Source organism: Apodemus sylvaticus, chromosome 19 (assembly GCF_947179515.1).
Source record: "Apodemus sylvaticus chromosome 19, mApoSyl1.1, whole genome shotgun sequence".
NCBI classification, from domain to species: Eukaryota; Metazoa; Chordata; class Mammalia; order Rodentia; family Muridae; genus Apodemus; species Apodemus sylvaticus.
The window spans coordinates 4521320-4544587 of record NC_067490.1 but is presented as its reverse complement, the minus strand read 5'-3'; the positions used below and the strand labels follow the sequence as shown (position 1 = coordinate 4544587).

The window sequence follows — 23268 nt, the reverse complement described above, 5'->3', positions numbered from 1 at the left end:
TCAGCGTCTCCAACACTCAAGGCTGTGCAGAGAGGACAGGCGTGCAGACGGGGACAGGGCTGTGTGAGGATGCAGGTGAGGCCGGCAGCTGGCGGTCTGGTATTTTCCCAACACAGCTTGTAGACCGGGTGTGTGTCACGCTGCCAACACTCCCCAGTGTGACCTTGAGCAGGTCCTCATTTGTAACTGGCACCCTGCCACCCTGCTCAGCCTCCAGAGCCTCGGGACGGGAACGGCCCTCCCTCACAGCGTCCCTGGGACTGGACGATAGGAGCTGCTTTGCTGTTGACCCCTGGGCTGCTCTCGCTGTGCAAGAAGGGTCACAGAGGGGCGGCTCTGCGGCTGTCAGGCCCCCGAGGGCAATGCCTGCCACCTGCCTCCCTCGCTCCCAGCCCCTCCCCGAGTGCGCCGAGCAGGCTTGGGAATTAAAGTCATAAACAAAGCAGATGTGGCATCCGTCTTTTTGACAGCGCTGCCAGCCAGGTGATGGCTGAGCAGAGGAAGGCTCGGTTTATGAGGAGATAGGAAAAATTTACTGTTGGCTGCTCCCAGGGGCTGGAAGTCCGGAGAGGGAGGGCAGGACGGGACTGCTGAGGCTGTGTTGGGGAGGGCTAGTTACCCAGGTGCTGGCTGCAGTTGGAGCCGCCTCAGCTCTCCCAGCAGCTAGTTTGGTGCATCCATTCGCGTTTTATCAAGATCTGTCATGGGATTTTGCATTTCATCTTTCGGGTAACCCATTTTATAGATGAGGAACTGAGGCTGAGCAAGGTTAAGGACTTACTTAAGGTCACACAGGTAGTAGCTGACAGAGCAAGGCTCCAGAGGTGTCCAGCCCCCAGGTTTTCTCAGCCTTCTTCTTCTTCTTTTTTTTTTTTTTTTTGTGTGTGGGGGGTGGATTTGGTTTTTTCGAGACAGGGTTTCTCTGTGTAGTCCTGGCTGTCCTGGAGCTCACTATGTAGACCAGGCTGGCCTTAAACTCAGAAATCAGCCTGCCTCTGCCTCCCAAGTGCTGGGATTACAGGCGCGCACCACCACCGCCCAGCATTCCTCAGCCTTCTTGTAGGGTCTTCCTACCATCTCCTCCATAGAGGGACCAAGGAAACCTTCCTCCTGGGAAAGTGGGGGAAGGACAGTATTTTGGGAGCACCTACTGTGTACCAGCCTTGCACCCATTAGGAACTCCTAGTTATTCAGCTGTTGGTAGCCAGGGGTTGCTGGGTCCCTACTCCAAACCCTTTCCTTGGTTTTTCTATCGGGATATCATGACTTTTAGAGGCTAAATGTGAGGCAGGGAGATGGCTTAGTCAGTAAAGCATGAGCCTGGCTATCATGAGGAACTGGATTTGACCTAGAATCCGTTTAAAGGAGCCAGCTGTGTATGCGCCCACAACCCCAGGTCTGGGGAGGTGGAGACAGGCGGACCCCGTCTCAGGGGCCAATCAGTGCATTCAGGCCAGCGGAGACCCTGTTTCAAAGTAGAAACAAAGATAAAAAATCCCAATGTGGATGGCTCCCTGAGGGTTGACATCTGAAGGTGATCTCTGGTTCACAGAGACACACACACAGACACACTCACACGCACATTTACACAGACACACACACAGACATACACACAGACACACTCACACACAGATACACAGACACACTCACAAACACATACACACATACGCACTCACACACAGACACACACACAAGTATTTACACACCGACACAGATACACTAACACACACAGATATACACTCACAAACAATTACACACCAATACAGGTACACTAAGACACATAGACACACTCACAAACATACATATACAAAGACAGACATACACACAGGCACATACACAAATATTTACACACACAGATACACTACCATAGAGACACACACACTCACACACGGACACAGACACACTCAGACTCACACACACAGACACATTCATACTCACACACATTCACACAGACACACTCACAAACACAGACACTCACACACAGACACACACCTCATACACACACTCACACAGACACACAGACACACTCACAAACATAGACATACACTCACAAACACAAACACACACAGACGCACAAACACTCACCAGATACACTCACATATAAACACACATACAGACACACATACACACATATGCAGTCACTCACGTGTACATGCACACTCACACACTCATGGACACACAGATGTACATGCACACACATACACATGCTGGGTGGGAAAGAGGAGAGGGAGAGGGGGAGGCTGAGTGTGTGCCTAGCCTGTGCTAGTTCCACTGGGAGCAGACCTGCCTCAGAGTTCTCTGGCAGCCTGGCCAGGGTAGTGGTGTAGCCTGACAGCTGCAGAGGAGGGAGCCCATCCTGAGGGGCCTTGGAGGGAAGTTGGGAATTCTGGGAGCCTAGGCAGGTTGCACACTTAACTGAGAAGGTGTCCCTGAAACTGCCGGTGACACTCAGTTCAGGGTGGGGGGCACCGTGTGGAGAGAGAGCTGGGAGAGCCCATGCCAGGGAGGAGGCCATGTGTGCAAAGGTCCTGAGGCAGGCTCAAGCCTGACCCGTGCTAGGAAGTCATGACTCTCCCACAGTGCTGAAGTGGGGCAAGAGGAGGGGGATGAGGCTAGAGAGGTGAGGAGGGGTAGCCTGGGTCACTTGGTGACGAGCAGAGCCTTGACAAGGAGAGTGATGGGGCCCACCCGCTGCTCTAACTGCCCTGTCTGTCTGCTGTCTGGATGGATGGCGGAGGCGGCCTTAGGAAGACAGTGACAGGGTCTGGGCCAGAAATGCGGGCAGTGGCGAGCAGGGGTCGTGCAGGGGTCAGGCTGGGGGCAATCTTTCAGAATGGCTGGAGAGCTTGCTGAGAGACCCCAGGCCGGGGGAAGGAGGCCAAGAAGCTAAGGGTGGAGCCTGAAGGCCAAAGGTTGAACTCACCTCATCTGGGTGGGGCAGGGCAGCGGAGGATGGGCAGAGGATGGGCAGGAGCTTGGTCTTGGTCTCGGATCCCAGGGAGGGGTCAGCACAGAAACTCTGAGCATCTCGAGTGGGCATGGTTGGGGAGAGCCCTGCCAGGGAGTGAGGGGAGCCCCTGGGAGGGAGTGGCCGCACAGTGGATAGCTTGGGGTGCAATGACACCTGCAGTGTCCTGGAGGTCTCCAGGGAGACACGCCCCACACTCTTCCTTTCCGCTGCCACACTTTGTGTCCCCTCCCCGACTCCTGCCCTCTCTAGTTCTTCCTCGCCCTCTCCTGGAGTGCTTGTCTACGCAAACTGCGCCTGCCTGGCATGGTGGCAGTGTGTGCAAAGGTCCTGAGGTGGGCTCAAGCCCGACCTGTGCTAGGACGGTGGAGCACATCTGTATTTTCAGCACTTCGGAGACAGAGGCAGGATGATCACCCTAGTTTTGGAGGCTGGCTTGGGCTATAGAGTGAGACCCTATTCACCCCCCAAACAATGAGACAGAAACACGGATAACAGGTATGGAGTGGGGTGTGAGGGCTGGTCAGCCCGGGAGGCTGGGGGGCTGGGGGTGGAAGTGAGTCCTGTCGGCTCCCGCTCGTGGGATGGGTCAGCCCAGGATGCGGGGATGCAGGATAGCCCATATGTGCTGTCTCAATCCTGAAGGCGCCTTCAGGAGTGGAATTCAGGTGGTGGGGTGGGGCACGTGGGGGAGTGGAGAGAACTTCGGACTCTGATTATTTCAACCTTGAAAACTCATTCCGATTACAATTTACAACCTGGCGACAAAGGCTGCAGTCTCCGCGGTAACTACCGCTCAGGGCTTTGGGAGAGAAAATCCTCCCTCCGTTCCCAGCTGCCTGTCACCCGTGGCTGAGCCAAATGCATCTCTGCCTCGCGGTGCCCCGGGACACAATTAGGACATCTTCAAACTGTTGCTGCTGTCACCGCACCATGTGTCTGGAATTTATCTCCTCCCGAGGCTCCTTGCAGGCACGTGTGCCCCACCTCCTCCCAAAGCTGGGAGGCTTCTGCTGGGCCGGGGTTCCACTCACCTGTGAGAGGGGACACTGACTCCCACACAACCCTCCCCTCCCCTCCCCCCTGCAGACAGGGAGTCCCCGGTGTCTTGTGCCTGGGGTGGGGAGAAAGAACAGTATGGAGACCCCTGGAGCAAGAGACTAGGATGTAGATCACCATCTAGTGAAGGGCACTTTGGCCTGTCATTATTGCCTTCTGGGGGTGCAGGCCTGGGGTCCCAGGCTGGGAAGGGAAGGGAAAGAGAGAAGGGGAGACACAGAAGATTAAGGCATAGAAGGCTCCCTCCCTCCCTCCCTCCCTCCCACCCTCCCTCCCTCCTTCACAGCCTGCCGTGCTCATGGTAAGGGACCCCCCATGTGTCATCTGTAGCTGGGGCAGTGTATCGAGGAGTCAGTGGCCAGCTCTGTGATTTGCTGGCTGGAGATTGGGAGTTGGGGGGCTGCGCATGAGTCTGCACCTAGATCCTTTCCACAGACACTAGCAGAGGCAGGCTTTCCTGCTGAGGCAGCTTCCGGAGGAGGAAGTCTTCATCCTTAGCATCTCTCTCCCCAGTGACTTCTGACCCCAGTGGAAACCCTGCTGGGGTATCTAGGGCAGGCCTTCTGGGAGCCCAGCCCAGCCCCCTCAGCCAACTTCTCTCTTTCTTGCCTCTCAGCGCCCCATGGTGGAGGCTCTGACAAGAAGACAGGATGGGCAAGCTGGAAGATCCACGTTCTGCCGCTCCAGCTGTTTGCGACTTGACCTAGAACTGACAGAGCTGTTAGGAGTAGACAGGGAGGCTCAGAGGTGGCACAGGCCGTGTGGTGGGAGAGGCGTGAGGCTCAGAGGTGGCACAGGCCGTGTGGTGGGAGAGGCGTGCAGGTTAGCGCTGAAGGTTGAGGCACTTGCCCTCCCACAGAGGCCCTACCGCGTCTGCGTAGCTGGAGTGCCCCTCTCCTGGCCTCTGCTTTCATATTTGTGACAAGACGGCTGGGGCAGGTAACCAGCAGCGCAGTCCCAGGAAATTGCTTTTTGACATCACCTATGTTCACTCTCAAACAGCGAATGCCTGCTCTGCGTGAGCCAAGGCTAGTCCTGGCCAACAGGGCGACCCCTAGTGACAAGTGCCACAGCCGTCAGGCCCGCCTCCCAGGTCCAGGGGTCTGTGAGTGTCTTGTCTGGTGTGAAGGGGGTGAATAGTGGGGCACACACTAGAGATGGGCACTGAGCTCTCCCTACCCCAGGCCTGCTTCTGAGGTGCCCTGGGCAGGAGGATGGACATGCTGTCTTCCTGAGTTCCCAGGGAGCAGGGGCTGAGTGCTAACCTAGCCCCCCTGGTCTCTGGTTGTGATCTCACCTTAGGACTCTCCTTCCCAATGTGGCTCCGCCCTTGGGCAGGGATCCGCGAGTGCAGCTGAGGCACAGGCAGCACCCGTCTCTCCTCTGCAGCAAGATAGCTTGTAGGACTAAGGCTTGCAAGCACTCTGGACTTCCTGAGGGCTCCGCCCATTTTCTCTCTCCTCCTACAGACACCTCTGGGCCCCGGACCCTCTTTCCAGCTCTTGCCTGCTTCCTTCCTGTGAGGGCAGCCTGGTGTTAGGATGCCCGCGTCTCGCTCTGGCTGGGACCCTGCTCATTCCCGGCATTTCTGTGCCTTAGTCTCTCCACCTCTGCAAAGGAATTGGTTAGTCATGTCAGCGAGGTATGGATTCACTGATGTCCTGAGACCCTCACGGTAGACACCGAGACCTGACCCCGCCAGGTTGTCCTCTGCCCCCTACGTGTGAGCTGTGGCACCTGAGCTCACACACATAACAAATAAATGCAACTCAAAAAACATTCAACACCAGACGGTGGTGGCGCACGCCTGTAATCCCAGCACTCGGGAGGCACAGACGGTGGATTTCTGAGTTTGAGGCCAGCCTGGTCTACAGAGTGAGTTTCAGGACAGCCAGGGCTACACAGAGAAACCCTGTCTTGAAAAACAAAAACAAAAATATAATAATAAAAAATAAAGAAATAAAGTTAAAAAAAAACATTCAAAAAGAATGAAGGGGGTGGAGCTCAGTGATTAAGCGCTTTTCCAGAGAACCCAGGTCAGTTTATAGCTCCCACCCGGTGGCTCACAGCCATGTTTAACAGCAGGGGATGCGAATCCTTCTCACCCCTACAGGCACACCCATGATGCAATACATACATGTAGACAAAGCACTCATATACATAAATTAAAATAATCTTAAACATAATAAAGAATTCAATGAGCAGATGCCGCAATGCCCAGCACATCCACTGGGGCACAGCACCTGGCTTAGAGGAGCTCAGCAGATAGTGGAAGACATGGCTGTAAAAATCATCACTATCGCATGGGACCTGGGCCAAGAGCTGCCACCTCCAGGAAGTCTGCCTGGATGTCACAGTGCAGCGGTCACTGCTGCCGCTTCAAAAGCCCCCATTCTGGCCACCAACCTGCGCCTCACTGCCCCACAATCTCTCAACCATTGGAGCAAAGTTGGTAGGCCCCTGCCAGTTGAGGGCGCCCAGACCCCTGGAGCCCTGAACGGGCTGCTGAACAGGGGCAGGGTGGCCCTCTGGGTGAGGGTCGTAAGAAGCCCTCCTGGAGTGTGTAAGTGTCTGCCTCCTCCTCATGAGGTCCCAGGGACCAACCCAAGTTTGAGTCCGCCTCAGTGCATCTGGGATGAGTTTTAATAACTCCGTCTCAGCCGAACTCACAAGCCATGTCGTGAAGGGCGGTCCAAAGGTGACAGGTGACATACAGAGACTCAGAGGCTTCGTTTACTTACAGAGTATGGGTGAGGGGTTGCAGGCAGGAGTGTGGGTGACCTAAAGTAGCCACCCCGGAAGGTCTGCACTCACGCTGACTGAATGATGGCTCCTCCCTGGCCACATCGAAGGGGCTCCTTCTACGTATGTCCCCCACTTGTAGAACCCCTAGGACCTCCCTGTAACCATGGATAGCTAGGGAAGAATTGCATCCAAGTGGCTGAGAGGAATGTCTAGAAACACGCGTGAGGATCCAATGACCCTGGCCTCCCTCCCTTCCGTGAAGGGATCCAGATGTTGCACATGGGCACAGCTGGTCTGTTGGAGGTGGCAGATGTTTTGCTGGGAGGGTAGCACCCTGCCACAGGGGGTTTGTGGAGGGGGTGGGGGACACTTCAGTCAGTAGTGAGAAGGCTACTAGGTGAGTTCACTCACCCTGGCTGTTGGAAAGGCTGTTACTGAAGTGGGGAGACATGGCTGGTACGATGCTGATGCCTGGGGCCAAGGGACTGAAAGCCACTGAAGGCCGCAAGAGGCCATGGAGGGCCTCCTTTATCTGCCTCCTAGGAAGAGGGTGTCACGTTCTGGTGTGGCAGGCAGCCCATGGTGAGCTGCCTTTGGGACACCACGACTCTCGGGAGAGACACAGCTCCTGTCATGGCTGTTCCCAAGCCTGTGGGGGCAACTGTGCCCTTGGGGATTGCAGGTCGGCCGAGAGAGGGCTTGCAGATACCCCGGTCCTAAGGATGTTAGCTCGTCTCTGCCTGCTGACAGTGGCGGAACCAAGGGGCTTGTCCTGGCTGTTCTGGAGCCTCGTGGAGTATAGTGTAGGGCCGAGGACTCTCCCTTCATGCCCTGGGGTCCCCCGGGGTCCCCCTCTCCATACACACATCGGGCTTCAAATCGGGAGCCTGTGCATGGAGGGGAAGGCACAGGCTTGCACTGCCCTGCTGAGCTCAGAGGGCGGGCCTCACAGTGCCGGGGCGTGGTGTTCTCTCACAGACCGAGAGCGCATCGGGCAGGACTCGGCCTACGAGCAGGAGGGGAAGGTGCAGTTTGTGATAGACGCTGTGTACGCCATGGGCCATGCGCTGCACGCCATGCATCGTGACCTGTGTCCGGGCCGCGTGGGACTCTGCCCTCGCATGGACCCCGTAGATGGCACCCAGCTGCTTAAGTACATCAGGAGCGTCAACTTCTCAGGTAGGGGGTGTGGAACAGGACACTACTTAACTCTGGGCTAGCCCGGGCCATGCCATTGCAGGGTATAAAGGGCTGGGCTCTCGGGGCGGGAACAATGCTCTCTTCAGATGTCCTGTGCAGGAATCTTCCCAGAGACACTTCTGTCTTCAGTTTGTAAACCTCCTCATACCTGGGCAAAGGCTCAGCGAAGTCCCCCCCCTCCCCCCATGCAGGCATCGCCGGGAACCCCGTGACCTTCAACGAGAACGGAGACGCGCCGGGGCGTTATGACATCTACCAGTACCAACTTCGCAACGGCTCAGCTGAGTACAAGGTCATTGGCTCATGGACAGACCACCTGCACCTCAAAGTAAGCGTAAGGACAGGATGTGGGGACAAAGTGCAGGCACCCGGCTGGGCTGGGGGTCACCGGCTGATGCCTGCATCAGTCTGAGTCTCTGGCTGTTCAGGCTTCACTAGAGAAGGTGGCCATTTTTTCCTGGTGTTCCTTATCACAGCCTCTGGGTTACCCTAGAGATGCCACGACTTTCCTTCTTGCTCTTGTGGTGGCACCCCAAGCAGTGAGACGTTTTGTTGTTATTGTTGTTGTTGTTGAGAGGAAGCGCCCACCGTGAGTTGTTGGGGGCTTGGCCTCTGCATTGCGGGGCTGGAGGGGAGCCTGCTGTTCTCTTCCAGGCGTCCCCTCCAGGCAAGGAGCCCCAGCAGCCCTGCCCCAGCAGCCCTGCCCCAGCAGGGTTCTCAGCAGAGCAAATATCTCGGGACCTCTCCCTAGGGAGGGGTTCTCCCGAAGTCACACAGCTTGGAGGGATGGACCCTGTTCTTGTAATGCATTTTCCAGATGCTGGGTAGAGGGGAGCCGGATCAGGGTGTGTTCTGTGCAGGAGACAGAGGCCCGTCCACGGCAGCAGTCCAGCCTGCGCGCGTGCGTGCCCCTACTGCACGCATGCGTGCCCCTCTATACTGCGGCAGTTCTAAGCCTGTGTCTTGCTGAGAGGCTGGTAGCTCTACCAGGCAGCCATTGTCCTGTTTCTCTTTCAGAGACGCTGGGCCGAAAGGCTGGGCAGGTGTGTGCAGTTCTGAAGGTTCTGTCTTCCCTCCCTGCCAGCCCGTCTGCTCGCTGTTCCAGCTTGGCCCAGCCCAGATCAGGGTGTCCTGATGTGAAGGAAAGGGACTAAGTCACGATGGGGGGGTGAGGTGAGGGCAGGGCCTTCCGGTTTGCTCCCTGGATGGCTGGCTTTGGGTTGCCAATGGAGCCACCGCAGGCAGCCGCCCTTGGAACAGGCAGAGAACAGAGGCCAATAGGTTAGGCATTCACCCCTAGCCATAGCGGTAACCCTAGGACTGGGCATCTTCATGGGGACCAGGGGTTTCCAGAATATCCACCATCGTCCCTCAGGACCACTACACAGCCACTGCTCTCTTTGACTGCTAGGGTGACACATCCCATAATGCACAGAGCCCAGGACAACCTCAGCATTAGGCTTCGTCACTCCGCCCTTCCATACTCCCTTCTCAGTTCAGGAGCTCCGTGGACAGCCTCGGCCAGTCATGTACATTCCTGCAGGAGAGAGACCTCAGTAAACACAGAGACCAAAGCATGGATACACAGACACACAGCAAAGACAGACAGGCAGGCAGGCAGGCAGGCCCATAGGCAAAGACAGACACATAGGCAAAGACAGACACATAGGTAGACGCAATACAGAGACACAGAAACAGACATCCACAGACATACATACAGATACACACACTTACACACAGACAGACGTACACATAGAGACATACAGAGACACACAGACACAGACACAAAGACACACAGACATAGATACAGACACAGACACACACATACAAAGACACACACACACACATAGACACACACAGGAACACCCACAGACATACAGAGACATAGACACATACACAGAGATTTGTACACATACAGACACAGACACACAGGCACACACTCACACATAAAAACACACACACACAGGCACATGAACACACATACATAGACACATGCATGCTTACACAGACACAGATACAGACACACACACACACTGTCCCATTAGGCCAGGCTTGCCACTTTGAGAACAAACTGACTGCCTCGCGGCCCTTAGCACACCCCCTTTGACCAGGGCTCCTCAGGTTAACCAGGCTCCCTGGTCCGGCACCCGCAGCTCTCTGGGCCACCGGGTTAGTTCGGGCAATGTGAGGAATTCAGCAGAGCGAGACAATACTCCCCCCAGCCCCCCCCCTGCTTCCACCAACCGCATCTGCAGAGCCCTGAGCAGGGAGCGGCGCTCTCATTTCCAGCCAGATGTAAAGGAATGCTGACCCCCAGGCGCTCATTAGATGTCTTCTGATTAAATCTTTGTTCCTTGCTTTTAGCAGAGTAGGACTCCCGAGTCGCTGGGCAGAAGCTCGGGTGGGGACTGAGCTGTGAGGCAGTCTGTCTCTCACTCCGTGCATGGGAGCCACGCAGGAGGGGCTCGTTCACACAGGCAGGCAGGGGTCTAGGCAGATAGAAATGTGCAATTCTAACTCGCTCCTGCCAACACCGTCTCCAGCCCCGGGGTTCGGAAGCCCAGGACTCCCGTGTCTTTGCTCGGCGTGGGTGCTTAGTATGACTCAAGGAGTCACTGTTAAACTCAAGGCTCAGTTTCTCCAGATTGAGTGATGAGTTTGGAATTCCCCCAGGTCACAGGTGTCTGGGTCACATGATAAAGTTGCCGGGTTCCAACTCTCTGTCAGTCAGCTCTGGTGAGGTCCAGGTAGCTGGGCTTTTGGCCAGCGTCGGGCCTATTCAGGTGTGGAGCCAGAGAGATCTCGGGGAGGGGAGGAGGGGAGGAGGGGGGAGGTCTGGGCGCTGCCCGCGCATCCCAAGGCCAGCTCTGCAACGCTGTCACTTCCAGATGGAACGGATGCAATGGCCAGGGAGTGGTCAGCAGCTGCCGCGCTCCATCTGCAGTCTGCCCTGCCAGCCCGGCGAGCGGAAGAAGACGGTGAAGGGCATGGCCTGCTGCTGGCACTGTGAGCCCTGCACGGGGTACCAGTACCAGGTGGACCGCTACACCTGCAAGACCTGCCCCTACGACATGCGGCCCACGGAGAACCGCACGAGCTGCCAGCCCATTCCCATCGTGAAGCTGGAGTGGGACTCGCCCTGGGCCGTGCTGCCCCTCTTCCTGGCTGTGGTGGGCATCGCCGCCACGTTGTTCGTGGTGGTCACCTTCGTGCGCTACAACGATACCCCCATCGTCAAGGCCTCGGGCCGGGAGCTGAGCTACGTGCTGCTGGCGGGCATCTTTCTGTGCTACGCCACCACCTTCCTTATGATCGCGGAGCCTGACCTGGGGACCTGTTCACTCCGCCGCATCTTCCTGGGGCTCGGCATGAGCATCAGCTACGCGGCCCTGCTGACCAAGACCAACCGCATCTACCGCATCTTCGAGCAGGGCAAGCGGTCGGTCAGCGCCCCGCGGTTCATCAGCCCGGCCTCGCAGCTGGCCATCACCTTCGTGCTCATCTCGCTGCAGCTGCTCGGCATCTGCGTGTGGTTCGTGGTGGACCCCTCCCACTCGGTGGTGGACTTCCAGGACCAACGGACCCTTGACCCCCGCTTTGCCAGGGGCGTGCTCAAGTGCGACATCTCGGACCTGTCTCTCATCTGCCTGCTGGGCTACAGCATGCTGCTCATGGTCACGTGTACTGTGTACGCCATCAAGACCCGGGGCGTGCCCGAGACCTTCAACGAGGCCAAGCCCATCGGCTTCACCATGTACACCACCTGCATTGTCTGGCTGGCCTTCATTCCCATCTTCTTTGGCACCTCACAGTCGGCCGACAAGGTGGGTGGTCCAGGAACAAGGCAGACAGAGCCCAGGAGCTGGGTTGCAAGCCCCGCCCCCGGCTGCTGAGGGCGGTCCAGGCAGAGGCCCCACCCCCTACGGGGTGGCCTTGGGGCATATGACCCCACACCCTAGAAAGGTGGCAGCTTGAGAAATTACTTTTGGCCTCACCTGGGGGTCACCCCTGGGAGTCCCCTCCTGTGTGTCTTGCAGGGGCATCTGGGTCTGTAGCTGCTAGGCCACAACATGGCGGCCGAGGCCCTCTCATCCTGGATTCCTTCCTCCAAGGGGCTCTTCTTGGGATCTGGAAGGGCGTATCCCCTTGGAGATAGCCGCTTCGGAATCCAGACAGCAGGCTGCCTTCACCAATGTGTGGCCGCAATAACTGGCACTACTCCCCCCAAGACCCCCCCCCCCCAGCCTCCAAATGGAGTCAGAGAAGAGAGATTGAGTTTTGAATCACTTGGGACACCAGCCTTAGAGAGAGAGAGAGAGAGAGAGAGAGACCGCGCAGGCGTAGGCATGGCCTTTTGTGCGAATGCTCAGCAGAGTAGATGAACTATGTGTGAGGTACACAGAGACAGTGGGCATGAGGGACCGATGTGCTGAGGGATTCACAGCTGCCTGCTTGGAGGAGAGTGTGTACACACGGGTTCAGGAGAGTGTGCACACACGGGTTCAGGAGAGTGTGTACACACGGGTTCAGGAGAGTGTGTACACACGGGTTCAGGAGAGTGTACACACACGGGTTCAGGAGAGTGTACACACACGGGTTCAGGAGAGTGTACACACACGGGTTCAGGTGCCGGTGGGAATATACGGGTGGCCATGCAGTCCTCTGAATGGATCTGCGTATATTCACGTGCACCCAGCTGTAGGGACAGGATGTAGGCCAGATGTGCGTGTGAGAGGTCCGGTAGGTGTGTGCAGGTGTGAGCAGAGGTGCATGGCTCCCCTGGGTGCTGTGTGAGGCAGTCCGGGCTGTTCTGGCGAGCCAGGGACGGCTCTCCTGCCTTCACCAGGATTCTCAGGGCTTACCAGCTGTGAGGGATTGCTGTGAGCCATCTACCGCGGTAATTCTCTTTTGTGAGGTCACCGCTCAGCCAGCCTTGGGCAGGATGCGGCTGTGGAGTCAGCCAGGATGGAGGAGGTTCCTGGGCTTGTCAAGATTCTAAGCCTGAGTGAGAGCCAAAGGGGGTGGGCGGACTCAGATCCCGGGGCTTCTCACAGCCCTGGCACAGAGGCAGGGGACTACCGTCCACACATACAACTATTGCTCTACGCTTTGTCCCCTGTCAAATCCCACTCATTACTGGACAGTGGTGGCTGTAGATGACAGAGAGGGCTCCACAAAGAAGCTGCAGTGCGGGCTGGACTGGTCTACCTGAGGGACAGGATGGTAGCAGGCTGACCCCGAGGCCAGACGGTTAGGCAGTGAGGTCACCTTGCAGGACGGCCCTCCGTTAGATCTTAAACTATCCCAAGGCCTGCCTGCCTCCCTGCCTCCCTCCCCTGACTCAGGTGCCACCTGACCATGGCTTTCGCTAGAAGGACTCACCAGCTTCCCCTTTTGGGAGCCACATACACCTGTACACAGGGGACACCCAAGGGTGCTGGAGCCAGAGGCCAGCTCCAGAGTTGGAGGGGGAGCCCTGGGTCCTGGGCAGGGAGAGGATCCAGGCGGACAGCCACGTTTCTACCCTGAGGTGGTTGGGGACCCCAGAGAGCCTCAAGGCAGATCTTCAGCAGTTTTTACTCCAGTCTGAGCTGCCCTGAGCTGCCCTCAACCCTTCTGTCTTCAGAAAGCTGAAAAAGGAAAACCAAGAAACAGTTCAGCATTCGGGGCCACTTCTAACCTGGCAAAGGCAAACACAAGGTTCCTGTGCACATATTACAGAGTCCGGAACGCTGCGGGTTCTGCCTGTGCTCATGAATAGTGGGGGCTGTAAGCCCAAAGAGGGGAGCAGGCTGCCCAGCATCTCACTCCAGGCCAGGGTAGATCGCCTTTACTCTTTTAGAACCCGTGTGTCTTCAGAAAGCACAGACTTGTGCCCCACACTGCAGAGAAATACAGGGGGCCTTAGGGAGTCAGGGCCATCTTAGAATAACAGAGCATCAGCTGCACTAGGGCGGGGACCCAGGCTTGGGGGGATTTCCTGTCTCCTATGCGTCAGCACCTGGAGCCCCAGCTGAGCTCAGAGGGGCAGCTGGGGCCTGGATCACCTGTCACAAAGAAGGAGGTGGGAGGGAAGGTGGGCAGGGCGGTGGTGGCAATTGCTGGGCTCCGTTTGGAGGGCTTCCGCCATTGAGGAATGGATTATCCGACACCCAGATTAATGGGCTCCCATTTTGCTAAGCATCTGTCACCGTTAGTGCTGGCGGGTGAGCATGAAACGAGCTTTGACAGCGTTGGTGCCACAGCCATCTTCCACGGGGTGTCGTGGTCCCTAGTTGCGGCCTGGGGGGACGGGGCTAGTCACGACGAGGGGCTGCTGCGAGCTGTCCCCAGGCACCAGGGGGACTCATTCACTCACAGCAGCCTTGGGCAGGGATTGCTCCTAGGAAGGTCACCTCTGGTCCCCAAGAACTCTGCTGGAGACATTTCTCCAGGTTGGATGTAGGGGGGCGTCCCCCCCCTCTCACCACAGCTCTGTGAGGTAGGTACTGCCTTTTTCAGGCCTGTTCCGTACATAAGGAAACAGGCACAAGGACTGACCTGCCCGAGTTCACATGCTAGGATGTTAGTGTCAGGAATAATGACTTCCATCTGCTTGAAGCCATCGGGTGCAGAATGGGTCTATACCAGCTGTGTGTGTTCCTGAATGGATGCTGGACAGATCGGGCCCTCCAGGATGAGAATTAGCTGGGCAGAAGGGGGTGGAGCCAGAGGGGGTGGAGCTGGAGCAGGGAAGGGTCAGAGTCAGGTGGGTGGAGTCTTGGTAGGATGGGGCGGAGCTGAGGGGCATGAAGGCGGAGCTGGCTCTGACCCCTACCTGCGGCCACCCACAGCTGTACATCCAGACAACCACACTGACGGTCTCTGTGAGTCTGAGCGCTTCAGTGTCCCTGGGGATGCTCTACATGCCAAAAGTCTACATCATCCTCTTCCACCCGGAGCAGAACGTGCCCAAGCGCAAGCGCAGTCTCAAAGCCGTGGTCACCGCCGCCACCATGTCCAACAAGTTCACACAGAAAGGCAACTTCAGGCCCAATGGGGAAGCCAAGTCAGAGCTGTGTGAGAACCTGGAGGCCCCAGGTGAGTGTACGGCTGCTTTCCTTTGTGCACAGGCCCCGCCCCACCCCTTTGCACAGGCTGCTAAAGGTCTCTACCTGCTGTCTGGTATGAGACAGTAGGCTGCAGGTCATCACAGTTGTCCTGTTAGGCTCTTCTGGCGGCTGGAGAGAACTTCAGAGACCCTGGGAGCGTTCTGGGCCGCTGACCTGGTTCCTGCAGGGTGCTGAGACTCCATGATCATATCCCTGTTCCGGCCTATGTCTGTCCGTTCTATGGGGGAGGAACTGCTGCAGAGGCCCAGTTCCTGGAGTAACCCAGGGGGCACCTTTGGCTTTGTCTCTAACGGGTCTGGAAAATGGGGACCCTAGGACATAGTCATCCTGGGACAGGTGGGTGAGGCTAAAGTGGGCTGGGACATCCGTTGATGTCCACTCGGGACAGCATTTTCCCCGGGCTTGTCCCAGGACCTCAGCAGCGGTCCCCGCTCTGCACACTTGGCATACAAAGCCAATTGATGGCAGCAGGGACAGGCTCAACCTGGGCTGGATGCCCAGTTGAGACCCAGAGGAGGCGAGGTCCCTTCCTGATATTATGGCGACTTTCTCCGTGCTATGGCCTCCCTGTCTCTGGGGTACCCGTCCTCTGTGTGGGGTGTTAAATATCTGATTTCTGATGCGTCCCAAAAGCTTCCCACACAATGTGCTTCCTTGTTCTTACTCCTCCCCTCGGAAAACCACGTGGCCCCTGTCCTCCCACCCTGGCCCTTCCTTCAGGTGCTGCCTTAGGATAGAGGCAGAGGGTCCTCACAGGACAGCCCCTCTGGCTTCCATGTTCAGTCGAATGCCAGGGGTCCTCAGTCTATATTTCTGGCTTGAGCACTGGGACCCTTTCTTCCTTCCTATAGACATGTGTCCATTCCAGGCCACTTCCTCCAAGGCCCCTGCACACTGGTGCAGAAACAGCTCTGTATGCTGCTCCGCACAAATAGGCAGGTATCCACACATGAGCACATATGCGCACATGCACATACATGTGCACACATGAGCACATGCACATACCTACAATACATATGCACATACATGCACTCACATGCACATGCCGTCTGTGGAGAGTAGGATGTACCCATGGTATAACTCAGGAAGGTTATTACTACATTATGATTACACTCACCAACCAGTGAGGACCTCAGGGTGAGGGGCTTTGCAGAGTCTTGACGGCCCCATGACGTTGTCCTTCTGTCCTGTTCAGGCTGATCACAAGGTCAGAAAAGGAAGTTTAGTAGGTGGAGGGGAGACAGATTCCCCAACCCTGCTCCTTCAAGGGTGGACCCAGCATGCCCTGCAGTCAGAGGTGGCAGCCCCTTTGTCCCCTGTCTCTTTCAGTGACAGGGCTCTGCGGTGATCAATTCTAGGGACAGCCCAGCCGAGGGGGTGTGAGAAGGAGGAGTGGGGAGGTGTCACTCCTGTGGAAAAGGAACATTTTTCACCCTGTCAAGTTCAGGTCAACCTTTCTTTAAACAAACAACAGAATAAATAATTTAGAAAGCTGATTGCCGGCCGATTGGTGCAGAATCACAGGGCGACAAGCTGCGACCGTTAGCCTTGTGCCGCAAGCTGTCTTGCAAATTGCTGTATGGTTGGCTGGTGACTGAGAACCCCTGGGGAGGGTTCCACCACACCTTCATGCCTACGCTCACAAAGAGAACGGAGTGTCAAGCCCCCCCTGGCCTCACTGCTGGAGCGGAGCACTGTTCTGCCCAGCTTCTCAGAGCTGAGGGTTTTCAATTGCCTCTGGCCCAAGAGCCAGCTGCTGTGTTGTTTGTAGGGAGGGAAAACGGTGGTGGCTGTCACCGGTTTACAGGGAGGGAGAACCTTAGTTCTGAGAAGGCTCTTCTGTTAGCAGATTACACGTAGTTGCTGAGGAGGCGCAGATTGTGTCCCAGGCCCCCTCCCGGCGGCCTGATTCTTTTGGTGTGCTAGTCAGCTTGCTGTGCCCATTTTCCAGATGGTGAGACAGGCTTTGACAAAAGGCTTGGGGGCTCCGTGGCTTGCAGCTGAGGGCCGAGACTCCCATCCCACAAGCTCTGGAGTCGGATCCAGACAGTTCGGAGGAGGCAAGCAACTCTGGCTGGGCTGGCGGCACAGGACCCAGACGTCCCTTGCCATGCACGGCTTTCTTGTCCCCTTATAGTTCCCGATGCAGCAGGGCCTGGGACTGATGTCCTCCGGTGGAGAGTTGGCTCCTACCAATGCTAAGGTTTCTCTCCATCACCAGACCCCAGCCCATGGGAGGGTCTTAGGCTAGGAAACAGTTCTCATTGGTTTACGCAGGGATGGTGGAGTGTGGGGAACCGGTTTGTGGCAGCTTGGATCCTCATCTGCAGTGGCTCTGCTGGGACACTGTATTTAGCTGGTGGAGGTGTTGGAAGTTGTGGCGGTCCTTTGGGAAAAGAAGTCTAGGCACCAAGGGTCACCGTGCTTGCTTATTCTAACTATAGGTAGGGAAACAGAGGCCCCGCAGGGAAAGGAGGGAGCCACCTGAGGTCACCCAGGAAGAAGGGGGTCCCCACTTACTCAAATGCTTCTCACCCAGCACACCCGCCATCCCCGTGTCCCAGCCTCTTCTGAGTTCACCCAGTCCATCCCAGGCCCAGGATGCCTCCTGGTTCTGTGGCATCAACCCACCATCTTCTCTGTTACCCAGCTCCCCGTAGAGATGCCCGGATAAAAACACCGCTGTTTCTATCTTTCCTGGAATGCCAGGGCACGTTTCCTTCCATTGCGCCCAGCTTTGCCTTGAATACTTGTGGACAGGGAGCTCACTACCACACAATGTCCTTTGCCCACCCTCTCCACTGGCAAGGAGAAAGTTACTTCTTTAGCTGAACTGAACTCTGGTCTCGGTACCTCCCAAGGTCTCAGGAGGAAACCAAGAGGCTCAAATCAGATGGACGCTTGTCTCTCTAATGTCAAAGAAAGTGATAGGTGGACAGGAATGAAGTATGGGCCCAGGTTCCTTCCATCTTGTTGCTCCTTTGGTTCCCTAGGGATCGAGGCTGGCTATCTCCAGCATCTGCAGACATGCAGGGGAAACAACTGTCTTACTCAGACTGTGGCAGAAGTTGTGCGGCACCTGCCCTAGTTTGCTTTCTATCGTTATGATAAACGCCCTGGCCAGAAGCAGCTTGGGGCCCGTGGGGGAGGTGATTAGCTTGCCTTAAAGGCCATATAGTCCATCATTGAGCTAAATCGGGAATAGAAGGCAGGAGTTCAAAGCAGAGGCCACAGAGGACGGCTCCTCCATGCCTCGGTCTCCGGCCTTTGCCTAGTTAGCTTTTCTACACAGCTCAGACCCACATGTGCGTGAAGATGGCAGAGCCTACAGCGGGCTGGGCCCTTCTGAATCACTCATTAAGACAATTCCTCACAGATGTGACCAGAGGCCAATCTGATCTGGCTAATCCCCCAACTGAGACTCCTTCAAATGACTCCAGGTTGATAACTGACCCTAACTAGGCCACCATCCCTCCTCCGCTGGATTTAATTAACAAGACTTACCATAGAGCCTGCTCAGCTGCAAGACAGGCCGCAAAACATTGCCCTTAACTCGGCAGCCGTGTGCCCCGTGTCACAGGGAGGGAATCAGGGAGGTAGCCTGAGGACCTCCATGCTGCCCGCCCCACCTCCTCTCTTCTAGGTCACATGTCCCTGGCCCAACCTCATCAGAGCCGAAGGACTCCCAAGGGAGACAAGGCAGTTCCAGATGGGGACAGCATTTTTCCCCACCCAGCCCCTAACCCTAACCCCCACCCCAGCCACCCTGTCACTGCCACTGAGGGAGATCCCCAAACCTGTCAAGGCAGGACAGAACCAAGAGTGTGGCCAGCCTCCTCTCGACCCTAGTCTCAGCTCACTGACAGCTGTGGGCAAGCTGCCTCTGGTCTTCCTGGGTCTGAACTCTGGTGGGTAGGGGAGCTCACACTGCCTGTGGGAGCTGATACCATCACCTGGCTGGGCCCCTAGGGAAGGGTCCTTGAGGACGCTGTGGCCAGGAAAAGGGAAGACCCCACATGTGCCTTATCTGTCTCAGCTGGGCTGAGACATGAATGAGAGCCCATGACCGGAGCGGAAAGCCTGGTCGGAGGCCTGCAGGCCGGGTGGGGAGGGGGTGGGGGGAGGGCAGGTTACCAGGAATGGACAGGATGGGCGCTCCAGCATCTCTGGGATCAGGGACTTGTGTTTCCCTTGTGTAAGCCACTGTGTGTCTCAGCTGCTTGCCTGCCAAGGCCCCTCTATGACACTCTTTCCTCTCAGTCCCCTGATCCTCTTCTGGGCCACTATTCTGACATGCTGAGCGCTTTCTCTTTCAAAATATCAGGGGCTGAACCTCTGAAAGATTTCCCTTGGAGAGTGTTTTAAGAGTCTATGATTGTATCATACATCCAAAGAACTATTTAAGGCATGGATAGATCTAGGAGGTGACAAGGGTTCTATAGGGGGAGATGCTCAAAGATGGGGGTCGCATCCGGGTAACATTGTGAGGAGGAGGGTGATCCGAGTAAATGGTTCTTAGGAGCAGAGACGTGGCGGTGGGGATTCTATGTGGGACGTAGGGTCTGGGGACTGCAAGAGGGGCAGCTTTGGGGGAGGCGGGCCGTGCACCCAGTTGGGGCGCCCTGGGTTGGGGGCCCTAATGGAGTTCTGTGCTGGACAGTACCTCTAGGTGGGGAAAAGGCCCTGGAAGAGGCAGCGCTGACTCCCCAACTCTTCTGGTCTCTCCCCAGCACTGGCCACCAAACAGACCTACGTCACTTACACCAACCATGCGATCTAGCCGGGCTGCGGAGCCAAGGGGCTGAAGAGCCGCCACCTCTGAGGACGGCGCATCCGGCCGGGCCATTCCCGAAGGCCCTGCTGATGTCTGCCTGCCTCGTGGGCATCCACGAACGTGGCTTGGTGCTGAGGACAGTAGAAACCCCGGCCATCACTGCTGGGCGAGCCGTGGTGGGCAACCAGAGGAGGCTGAGTGGCTGGGGCAGCTCCAGGTTGTGCCACGCGCGGGGCCTTCCTTCTGGACCGACGTTGTGCCCCGCCCCAAAGCACAGGGGCTCGGTCTCAAGAGCCCAGCCCTGGCTTTTTCTCCCTCCTTCTGCCTCCGTCTGTCTTGTTGGTGACCCCAGTTGGTCCCCACCCTGTCTTTGCGTTTCTCTTCCGTCTCTGCTCTGCATGTGTTGTCTGTTTGGGCTCTTTGCTTACATATTTTCCTTTCAGCTTCCGCCCTTCCCGCCATCTGCCCTGGCCCCGCCCCCTGCTCCCTGGGTCACCCCGCCCCCACCACGTCATTTTCTCTTCTGCCCCACTCCACCTTATTTCCTTCCAGCCTCCCCACCGCCTTTGCTTCATCCACCAACTCTTTAACATCGAAAAAGAGAAAAAAGGGGGATCCACCCCCCAAAAAAGCCCAAACAAAAACTAATCTTGAGTGTGTTTCGAAGTGCTGCGTCCTCCTGGTGGCCTGTGCGTCCCTGTGGCCTGCAGCCTGCTCGCCCGCCCTACCTGTCTGCAGTGTGTCCTGCCCGCCTGCCCGCCTTGCCCTTCCTGCCAACGACACGGAGTTCAGTGCCTGGGTGTTTGGTGATGGTCTCTGATGTGTAGCATGACTGTTTTTATACCGAGAACATTTCTAATAAAGATAAACATGGTTTTGCACCCGGCCTGCGTGTCCACTGAGGGCCCCACGCGCAGCCGCCGACCAGAGCTCTGCAGGGGCAGAAGGCTGCTGGGGGCGGGGCTCTGCGGAGGCTTTGGATTGCTGGTACCTCGAGCGAAGTGAGCAGGACACTGCAGACTATCGCCGTGCCTAAGCGGATTGGAGAGATGACTTGGTGGCTAAACTCTTACGGAAGACCCAAGTTTGGTTCCCAGCACTCACATCAGGCATAGCTCTAGAGTGTAACCTGCTCTCCTCTGGGATTCTTGGGTACCTGTGCTCACCTGGGCACACACCTACACACATGTATAATTAAAAACAAATATTTAGAGAAAGAAACCAGCAACTCTTCTAGTACCAATCCAGCCAAGGGCGTCCCCTACAGAATTTGGCCCAGGATACCAGGGTCCCCAGTCCAGCCCTGCGTTCACGTGCTGGGGTGACCCATGTGTCAGCCCATGGCACTGTAGGGGTGTGACTCTGTGGGCCTGTGTGTCTCTCTCCTCTTTCCTGTGCTCTGGGCGTCTGTCTACCTCGTATGCATCTGTCCTAGCCGGTGGCAAGTATGTTTGGCAGGCATGTAAGCATGCGTTGTTGGCAGCTGGCTCCCTTGACAGGCTGGGAGGTAGGCAGGGGGCATGGCAAAGAGACTGGGCTCTTAGGGAGAGACCACAGCTGGCCGTGGGACCCGGCCCTGGTTCTTGGCACCACCCCTCGCCCCAATTCTTCCCCCCAACAGCTAATGGCAGGGCTGTGGGCATCATAGCCAAAGGGAGGATCAGGGACCAGGTGTGAGATGCAGATGTTATCACCGGGTGGTATCAGGTGTTGGGGTCCCCCGGCCCACTGAGTCAGCCCCCCGCATCACCGGGTTTCCGAGTGGTACCAAGGACGTGCTAGGAACAGAAAAGAGGGCCCGCTGTCTGGTAGGATGGTCCAAGACCACTCAGATTAGGTTTTGGCCAGCCCCGTGCTAGAACTAGGCTCACTCAGGCAAAGCTGGAGTACTAGATCAGATTTCCAGAAGCTTCCAGGTGAATAGGTGTTCGGGGGAAGGATTGACTTCAAGGGGACAAGGCATCCTCTGAGGGATTCCTGCAGCAGCCGCCTTGCCCCTCCTGGGCTCTGAGGCCCACGGCTCCCCAGGTAGAAGGCCTGGCTCACAGCTATAATGGCACGCTTGATTCCAGCTCTGCATGGTGACCTTACTTTTGTTCTAGGGTGGGATCATCACCCAGTGGGGCCCTGTCTCTCTGTTCCTCTCACACTCAGGAGGGGATGGTGGGGGGACCCCAGTCTCCCCCTGTGTGAGCAGGTGAAGGCTGAGGAGACCCGGCTGCCAGGGAGCTGCCCCCAGGGAAGCCATATTAACTCTGAAACATTGATTCCTGGGGAAAGGTGATGATCACATGCTATTAAATAGGGGGCCCTGGGCTGGGTGCATCTGAACCCCTGAACCAGAATGTGGGTACTGAAAATGGCGGCCCATGGGCCAAGGCTGGCAAGAGTGATCTGCAAGTCAGGGCTGCCTAGCAACATGGGAGAGTAGAGAAGGGTCCTCTACACACTGCTGGGGAAGACAGAAGCGGATGGAGTGCATGTGTGAGCTACTCTGAGGTGAGGGGAGCTCTTCCTGGGCTGGCCGCTCCCATCCTAAGCTATAAATTGAATAATTTTATCATTTCCTGTCACTGTATGCGAATGGCATCTCAGGCCTCTTGCACACTGGGCCCGTACTCTAACCACTGGGCTTACTCCCCCCCCCCCCTGTTTCCTTGTTTATAGTTTCTGTTCTGAGACAGATTTTCTCTACATTGAGCTTTTTAGTTCTGCTGCCCCAGCTTCCGGGTAGCTGGGAGGGTGGGTCTGCAAGCACCCCCAGCCTCACAGACAGGTCTGCACTCCCCAGCCTCACAGACAGGTCTGCACCCCCCACTGCCTCACAGATAGGTCTGCACCCCCCAGCCTCACAGACAGGTCTGCACCCCCCCAGCCACACAGACAGGTCTGCAAGCACCCCCAGCCTCACAGACAGGTCTGCAAGCACCCCCAGCCTCACAGACAGGTCTGCACCCCCCAGCCTCACAGACAGGTCTGTACCCCCCACAGCCACACAGACAGGTCTGTACCCCCCACAGTCACACAGACAGGTCTGCACCCCCAGCCTCACAGACAGGTCTGCACCCCCCCAGCCACACAGACAGGTCTGTACCCCCCACAGCCACACAGACAGGTCTGTACACCCCCCCACACACAGACAGGTCTGCACCCCCCCAGCCTCACAGACAGGTCTGTACCCCACACACACAGCCTCACAGACAGGTCTGCACCCCCCATAGCCTCACAGACAGGTCTGCACCCCACCCCCAGCCTCACACACAGGTCTGCACCCCCTCAGCCTCACAGACAGGTCTGCACCCCCCACAGCCTCACAGACAGGTCTGCACCCCCCACAGCCTCACAGACAGGTCTGCACCCCTCCCCCAGCCTCACACACAGGTCTGCACACCCCCCCCCAGCCTCACAGA

At 57.0% G+C, this 23268-nt stretch overlaps 1 protein-coding gene across 1 annotated transcript in view; it reads left to right on the top strand.

Moving 5' to 3' along the window:
* Positions 1–20716, top strand: part of Grm4 (glutamate metabotropic receptor 4) — an 87277-nt gene extending 66561 nt beyond the window's left edge. The window contains exons 7-11 of the mRNA XM_052164226.1: positions 7751–7951; positions 8164–8300; positions 10861–11796; positions 14806–15052; positions 19815–20716. Coding sequence (XP_052020186.1) covers positions 7751–7951; positions 8164–8300; positions 10861–11796; positions 14806–15052; positions 19815–19864 — 1571 coding nt within the window. The 3' untranslated portion in view covers positions 19865–20716. The remainder of the gene's footprint in view (positions 1–7750; positions 7952–8163; positions 8301–10860; positions 11797–14805; positions 15053–19814) is intronic.
* Positions 20717–23268: the final 2552 nt, after the last annotated feature.